The sequence below is a fragment of the Nansenia antarctica genome, assembly GCF_963989245.1.
Source record: "Nansenia antarctica genome assembly, chromosome: 18".
In the NCBI taxonomy this organism is placed as follows: Eukaryota; Metazoa; Chordata; class Actinopteri; order Argentiniformes; family Microstomatidae; genus Nansenia; species Nansenia antarctica.
In genome coordinates this window covers 23,361,806-23,370,473 of record NC_137691.1, presented here as the reverse complement: position 1 = coordinate 23,370,473, position 8,668 = coordinate 23,361,806, and the positions used below count along the sequence as shown (strand labels likewise).

The 8,668-nt window shown below is 48.0% G+C and overlaps 1 protein-coding gene across 2 annotated transcripts; it reads left to right on the top strand.

Annotated features, from left to right (window-relative positions):
- Positions 1-211: 211 nt before the first annotated feature.
- Positions 212-3,190, top strand: LOC308173161 (uncharacterized protein; the record flags this gene model as incomplete). Of its 2 annotated transcripts, XR_013937873.1 has the most annotated exons (3): positions 212-392; positions 844-2,701; positions 3,107-3,190. XR_013937873.1 is itself a non-coding variant. In XM_080548143.1 (2 exons), 2 exons carry the CDS (start codon positions 212-214, stop codon positions 1,770-1,772), a joined length of 1,110 nt encoding a protein of 369 aa, XP_080404269.1. In that variant the 3' UTR covers positions 1,773-3,182. The 2 variants fall into 2 exon arrangements, 1 of the variants encoding a protein (XP_080404269.1); XM_080548143.1 differs by having other exon boundaries at positions 844-3,182.
- Positions 3,191-8,668: the final 5,478 nt, after the last annotated feature.

Sequence of the window (8,668 nt, the reverse complement as noted above, 5' to 3'; positions counted from 1 at the left end):
CCAATCTTTACCATTGATGTCCTCTACAACTTGCTAGAAGCCTGCTAAATATTTGTCTTTCGCTGGCCCATTCCATCAGAAAACACCAGAAAGCTCAGCTGGCCTCACATTCGTGTCATTACGGTAACAGCGGGCATTCCTTGTCACGTGATCTGTCCGAGCATCTTTTTGGTCCATTTTGGATGATAGTGAGACTGGAAGACATCGGAAAATGACCAAACTACAGTTTTTAAATGTCTTTCTGACCGAGCGTCTGATGCTGGCGGCGCAGGAGATTTATAAATCGGTCGAAGACACGATCCTGGAATACCAGGAGGAGATCGCGCTGCGGGAGAGGGAGAACGACCATCTGAGACGCAGGCTGCGAGACGCTGGGATTGAGATCTGGCCAGGTTAGTAGCCCGCTAGCTACGGCTAGCTACCAGAAGGCTAAAGTTAGCTTAGCGCTGAACGCACATCAGCTAGCTGGCAGAACCACGGTGCACTAGAACCAGTAACGACTAGGCTCTGTGGTCATTCTACATGTGTGATCTTTATGTGTGTGTGTATCTATCTACTGGAAACGTGTCGTGAAAAGCAGCTAGATCATGTTTTAAGGAGGCTAACATTAGCTAGCTAGCTTCTTCACGTAGCTAGGTAGCTAGCCACCTTTGTTCGTTAGCTTGACTCCGTAGCGACCAGAGAGCTAGGCAACATTCTCCTGGTCGCTCATGGGTGTTGTGCGAAGTGTTTCCCAGGTTCTGGGGTGTCTGCAGTGGACATTTGGAGTTAACCGTTGTTGTTTTTCTTGCCACGTCCTTCCCTCCACGTCCTTCCCTCTCTTCCCTCTCTTTCCTCTCTCAGACCGTCAGTCCATGGCGCTGCTGGAGGAGGAGGACGCCGAGCATCCGCGCCGGGAGTGGAGTCCCAGCATGGGGCACGAGGAGAGGCTCCCCATCCAGGTCAAGGACAAGCGGGAGCTTCGGTCCAGTCAGGGGGATGAGCAACTTCGCGGACATGGCTCTTGTAGTACACCAGAGTCCATGTTCACTCCGCCCCGTGTAAGCAACGAGTACCCTCAGGACCCTCCCCACACATCCAGTCTGCCGCAGAACCAAGCTGTGGAGAACAGAGAGAGGGATCCTGGGACCAGAACCTCGTCTAGGCATGTGAAAGCAGAGAGTGGTGGTGGTGGGGGGCACAGAGGATCATCCTCATCAAATAGTGCTCCACAGCCTCTTGCCACAGTCAATCCAAACTGCTCAAATGAAAACAACATTGATATCATAGGGGTGGAGAATGGAGGACAGCTGGTGGGGTCACAGTCAAAGGGAGGCGCCGGTGGGAGCAGGGGACAGATCTCCCACTCACGCAACCAAAGTGGGAGTGCCGCGGAGTGTCCTAACCAGAAATCTCCTCTCCAAGGCCACGTCTCGTCTTTCTGTTGCAAAGTGTGCGGGGAGGCATTCAGTCACGTTGGACACTTGCACGTCCATGTGCAGGTGCACACGCGGGAGAAGCCCTACCGCTGTGGAGTGTGTGGGAAGTGCTGCAGCTCCTCCGGAAGGCTGCAGGAGCACCAGAGGAGTCACACGGGGGAGAAGCCCTACCGCTGCCAGATCTGTGGGAAGGGCTTCACCCAGATGGCTCATCTGAAGGTGCACATGAGGATCCATACCGGGGAGAAGCCCTACAGCTGCCCAGTGTGTGGCAAGTGCTTCAGCCGCTCTGACAAAATCAAAAGGCACCTCCAGACCCACAGCCGCGAGGGGACCTACTTCTCAGGCCAATGAAGAAAGAGAATACCAAGTCATTCATCCTCTGTGCATGAATGTATTACTGATGTAATGGGACATTTGTGGAAAAAAATGCTAAACTTGCTGCCACTAAGACAAAGCTTTTTTTCTTTCAAATAACTAGGTTTTTCGCATTTTCCTTAGAGAATGTTATTTCCTGACACTTCTCTCCATGCCATAGTCTCATGCAATAGGATTTGCATTGCATAGTCAATTTAGTATGTGTCCATTTACTTACTTTTGTACTTGTCACTGAATGAAATAGGATATCTTTAAAACACCAACTTTGATGAGTTATTAGCTAGTCTTTCTGAATTATTTAGTCTCTCTTTCTTTCTTTAGTAATACATTTAGCATGATAATGAAGTCTTCCACATGCGCCTTGAAACTGAGATGCATTCAGGATTGCAACAATGAGCAGCATTCCAAAACTTGGTGGTCTTGTCTGAGAGTTCTTTTTTCATCATTAGGTTGCTAATAGCAACAATTGTGTTCCTAACTTTGTTTTTATGAAGAATATCACAGCTTTTTAGATTCTGAAATCGTTTTCTAGAGTCACCACAGGCTGTTTCCTTACACAGTACACAGGCTGTTTTATTATTTTTATTTTTTTACATTGGCTAACTGTATGGATAGGGGGCTGTTGAACAGTTGTCCATTCTGTAAGTAACCAAATACCAGAAAAAGTACAGCAATTGGCCATTATTGCTAGTTAGTGGCAGAGTCAACAATAGAATACAGTGGGCAAATATGTTGTACGGTTAGCCACCCTGACTAACTCAGTGGTTACTGGACATTTGCTTTTCTCTCTCCTATGTCATTGTTGCAGAGCTGCGTACTGCCACCTCAGCCCGTCAACTGGCTGGTCGTACTATTCAACTGAGATTATCACAGAGGAACCAGTCGTGGGAGTGCGCAACTATTTTGTAAGATAAATGTGATGACGATTAGCCTGAGTTGTGTATATGACCACTATCCCTCTCATGCTTATAGAGTTTGTGTGTGTCCTTTTCATGGCCTGTGCTATGGTAGTTGTCCATCAGAGTGCAGAGGCAGACTCCTCAGTTGAGCCATACAGTATTACCCAGTATCTATCTATGTGCTTCTTCACGAGGGTCGGCCAGAGTAAGGTGCAGTGTTGTTCATTAATATTTCTATAGTAAAGATCTGATATCAGCGAATGGAATCTCAATTTAAAGTGTTCTTAGTAGCCCAGGAGTAGGCCTAATCTGGATCCATGTAATTGTCCTGTATTGATTAACACATTGGTTATCTATGAAGCACCTACCTCAGGCCAACCGTCTTGAACAGGCTTTTTTATCTCCTCTCAGGACTGAGGCTACTCCAGTACGTCCTCACACCCGACCAGCATCCCCCTTCTCACAGTCTACTCTGGGACACCGCTGCTCCCACACACATTACTGTACAGTGTTGTATCATTGTGTACTAAATGTTATTTTTTAATAAAGTAGTAATTGAGTATCGTGTTATTTAATCTCTGTCGTCGTCCCCCCCCCCCCCCCCCCACACACACACAAACGGACACTAGCTCAGAGGATGTGTGTTCATTATCTAATAGCTGTTCAATTGTTGACTTGTAAGTTACTTTCGATAAAAGCATCTGCTACATGTAAAATGTAAATCCTAGTTTGTTTACATAGAATATACATTCTTAAACATGTTTCCACATTAGCCACGTTAGAACACATAGAATAGGTTAGCCACGTTTTGGCCTTTGGATTGAGAACACTTATCTACAATCAGCCAAAGGTACACAGACAGTTTACTGTGCATAACTTGTTTGGCAAAGGACTACTCAAGTACAAAATTGTGATACCAGATAACGGAAATATCTATAAATGAGGAGGAAATTGATGGATTCAACATGTGACATGGTGAGTTAAATGGACCAATCTGTTCTATCAATTTATAAGGATATGCAGACATTGCGTCATCACTGAACCATGAACATTACTGGGCTCGAGTACTCTCATACTTACGGTACACTGAGTCAATTCTGATGACGTCACCAGAAGGCGTCTCGCAAAGCCCTTTGGTGTGTTGTGGGGTGGACGTGCCCAGATCTAAACCCTAAACATTAAACATTAAACATGACCAAACTCCAGTTTCTAAACGTCTATCTGACTGAGCGGCTGATGTTGGCGGCCCAGGAGATCTATAAGACCGTAGAAGACACCATGTTAGAATACCAGGAGGAGATCCTCAGAGGACAGAGAGAGAATGACCAACTGAGACGGAAGCTTCACAAAGAGACTACGGGTCTGGAGACGTGGCCAGGTTAGTAAGAGACGGGTGTTGAGACGTGGCCAGGTTAGTAAGAGACGGGTGTTGAGACGTGGCCAGGTTAGTAAGAGACGGGTGTTGAGACGTGGCCACGTTAGTAAGAGACGGGTGTTGAGACGTGGCCAGGTTAGTAAGAGACGGGTGTTGAGACGTGGCCAGGTTAGTAAGAGACGGGTCTGGAGACGTGGCCAGGTCAGTAAGAGACGGGTGTTGAGACGTGGCCAGGTCAGTAAGAGACGGGTGTTGAGACGTGGCCAGGTTAGTAAGAGACGGGTGTTGAGACGTGGCCAGGTTAGTAAGAGACGGGTGTTGAGACGTGGCCAGGTTAGTAAGAGACTGGTGTTGAGACGTGGCCAGGTTAGTAAGAGACGGGTGTTGAGACGTGGCCAGGTCAGTAAGAGACTGGTGTTGAGACGTGGCCAGGTTAGTAAGAGACGGGTGTTGAGACGTGGCCAGGTCAGTAAGAGACTGGTGTTGAGACGTGGCCAGGTTAGTAAGAGACGGGTGTTGAGACGTGGCCAGGTCAGTAAGAGACGGGTGTTGAGACGTGGCCAGGTTAGTAAGAAACGGGTCTGGAGACGTGGCCAGGTTAGTAAGAGACGGGTCTGGAGACGTGGCCAGGTTAGTAAGAGACGGGTGTTGAGACGTGGCCAGGTCAGTAAGAGACGGGTGTTGAGACGTGGCCAGGTTAGTAAGAGACGGGTGTTGAGACGTGGCCACGTTAGTAAGAGACGGGTGTTGAGACGTGGCCAGGTCAGTAAGAGACTGGTGTTGAGACGTGGCCAGGTTAGTAAGAGACGGGTGTTGAGACGTGGCCACGTTAGTAAGAGACGGGTGTTGAGACGTGGCCAGGTTAGTAAGAGATGGGTGTTGAGACGTGGCCACGTTAGTAAGAGACGGGTGTTGAGACGTGGCCAGGTTAGTAAGAGACGGGTGTTGAGACGTGGCCAGGTTAGTAAGAGACGGGTCTGGAGACGTGGCCAGGTCAGTAAGAGACGGGTGTTGAGACGTGGCCAGGTTAGTAAGAGACAGGTCTGGAGACGTGGCCAGGTTAGTAAGAGACGGGTGTTGAGACGTGGCCAGGTCAGTAAGAGACGGGTGTTGAGACGTGGCCAGGTTAGTAAGAGACGGGTGTTGAGACGTGGCCAGGTTAGTAAGAGACGGGTGTTGAGACGTGGCCAGGTTAGTAAGAGACGGGTGTTGAGACGTGGCCAGGTTAGTAAGAGACGGGTCTGGAGACGTGGCCAGGTTAGTAAGAGACGGGTGTTGAGACGTGGCCAGGTTAGTAAGAGACGGGTCTGGAGACGTGGCCAGGTTAGTAAGAGACGGGTCTGGAGACGTGGCCAGGTTAGTAAGAGACGGGTGTTGAGACGTGGCCAGGTTAGTAAGAGACGGGTCTGGAGACGTGGCCAGGTTAGTAAGAGACGGGTGTTGAGACGTGGCCAGGTTAGTAAGAGACGGGTCTGGAGACGTGGCCAGGTCAGTAAGAGACGGGTGTTGAGACGTGGCCAGGTTAGTAAGAGACGGGTGTTGAGACGTGGCCAGGTCAGTAAGAGACGGGTCTGGAGACGTGGCCAGGTTAGTAAGAGACGGGTCTGGAGACGTGGCCAGGTTAGTAAGAGACGGGTCTGGAGACGTGGCCAGGTTAGTAAGAGACAGGTCTGGAGACGTGGCCAGGTTAGTAAGAGACGGGTGTTGAGACGTGGCCAGGTTAGTAAGAGACGGGTGTTGAGACGTGGCCAGGTTAGTAAGAAACGGGTCTGGAGACGTGGCCAGGTCAGTAAGAGACGGGTGTTGAGACGTGGCCAGGTCAGTAAGAGACGGGTGTTGAGACGTGGCCAGGTTAGTAAGAGACGGGTGTTGAGACGTGGCCAGGTTAGTAAGAGACGGGTCTGGAGACGTGGCCAGGTTAGTAAGAGACGGGTGTTGAGACGTGGCCAGGTCAGTAAGAGACGGGTGTTATGACGTGGCCAGGTTAGTAAGAGACAGGTCTGGAGACGTGGCCAGGTTAATAAGAGACGGGTGTTGAGACGTGGCCAGGTTAGTAAGAGACGGGTGTTGAGACGTGGCCAGGTTAGTAAGAGCTAGCTAGCAGGAGAACGCCACATCTGCATTCTGAAATAGATAGTAAAGATTGTAGCAAGCTAACCCTATCCCTTACCCTAACCCTAACCCTAACCCTAACCCTAACCCTAACCCTAACCCTATCCATACAGCTAGCTAAATGTGATTTGGCAAGCTAGCTGATGATGATAGCTAATACGCCTCACAGTGGTCAATTCACTCTTTGCATGTTATACCTGTTACTTGATAAACAAATACAAATCAGGTCTTTGTGTGGTCATCATAGAGTGAAATGTCTAACAAGATTGTATGTCTGTTATCTTCAGACCGACAGTCCTTCGCTCCTGTGGAATCTGAGGAGGAAGAGGAGGGTGCCACTAGGCTGAAGGTGGAATCAGAACCCAAACAGACCATGGTGGGAACGCAGGAATGTAAGACCACAAAGGCATGGGAGAAGAAGTTTCGAGGGCTGGAGTCAAATTCTACATTTACTCCTCATGGAAATGGTGACTATAACCAGACCCCACCTCAGCCGACCTCACATCATTTCCAAGCTCAGAATGAGGAGGCTACAGAGGAAGACTCTCTAGCAAGCTCAACGTCTAAACAGATCAAAATAGAGACTGGTGGCCTGGGCGTTTGTTCATCAGATCCAACAAACCACCCAGAGACCTTCTGTGCCTCAGCCCAGAGTGAGAACAGTGTAAGTATGATGGGGGTGGAAGGTGACGGACTACTGTCAGGGTTTGAGGCACTGCAGTTACCTCATCCGGACCATTCCCTTCAAATTCACGACACAGCATTGTGTTGCACGGTATGCGGCAAATCCTGCAGACATACAGGCCACCTAAATGCACACACGCGCACGCACACCAAAGAAAGGCCCTTCCTCTGCGTTTTGTGTGGCAAATCCTTTGGCTCCTCTGCGAGATTAAAGGGCCACCAGCGAATTCACACAGGGGAGAAGCCGTACCAATGCCACATCTGTAGGAAACGTTTCAATCAGACAGCTCACCTTAAGGTGCACCTAAGGGTTCACACAGGGGAGAAACCCTTCAGCTGTCCTGTGTGTGGGAAGAGCTTCAGTCAGTCAAACAAAGTAAAAAGACACCTTGTTACACATTCTCGAGACAGGATGTACCTTCCAGGTCAATGACAGTGACGTTCTTGGTGAAGGATGAGTAAAAACATGCAGAATAGGGTTGCAATTCAGTAGCTATGGGAACCATAAACTCCTGCTTATTTGTTTTGAGGATTTCTTGATGTCTTCTTGAACATTTTGCCTCAATGGCAATCAACAATAATTTGTAAAAAAAAGCATTGTGCATTACAGTCTACCATCTATATTTCATATGTGAGTCAACAACACTGTGTGTGTGTGTGTGTGTGTGCGTGTGCGTGTGCGTGTGTGTGTGTGTGTGTGTGTGTGTGTGTGTGAGGACTGCAGTGGTATTGTTGGTGTAAACTGTCTGACATACACACACACACACACACACACACAATGGTATTGTTGGTGTAAACTGTCCTTGTGTGTGTGTGTGTGTGTGTGTGTGTGTGTGTGTGTGTGTGTGTGTGTGTGTGTGAGGACTGCAGTGGTATTGTTGGTGTAAACTGTCTGACATACACACACACACACACACACACACACACACACAATGGTATTGTTGGTGTAAACTGTCCTAGTGTGTGTGTGTGTGTGTGTGTGTGTGTGTGTGAGGACTGCAGTGGTGTTGTTGGTGTAAACTGTCCTACACACACACACACACACACACACACACACACACATACACAATGGTATTGTTGGTGTAAACTGTCCTAGAATAGTTGGTTGTGAATGGGATGTTTGGCACGGATATTTGTTGTGCGATGTATTTTGGTTAATAAATGTCTTAATTGCTGAAACTTACCATAACCCTTTATGTCTTTATTCAGTGATGTAATGATTGTTATGGATGATTGTGGTCCAAAATATAAGCAAAAATGCATGCCATAGAGTTGGTAATTATTGATGGCAATTAAATAAAGAAGAAAAATGATCACCTTTCCCCACTTCAACCTGACATTTCTCAAATTGTACTAGAGATCCCTCTCATTTATGTGCACAAAATTCCCTACTTTATGGAATAGTTTCTCAATAAAGGTTCTTTTTTTATAGATGTAAGATGTGAGAAATCCCTCCTCGCTACACAATCCTATTTGTGCACAGCTTTCACACTGTGAAATCCTCCTGGTATTTAAAATGTAAACTAGTAGAGAATAAATGTTGATATCTTCACTCCTGTGTGGGTTTCAGGACAATGAGAATACTGATGACTTCTGGTGCTGTGTCGTGTGGAGAGGGGGCAAAGAGGAAGTGGAGGGAGTGGTACCCAGTACATGGGTAGTGGGCAAAAACGTCCTGTGGCCACCAGCCAATGCCAGAAAGGCCATGAAAGAGAGGCACAAGCCAGGACCAAGATGGAGGACATATGATCTAGTTAAGGTCAAACTCTTCTCAGGTAGCCTTGCACACACACACACACACC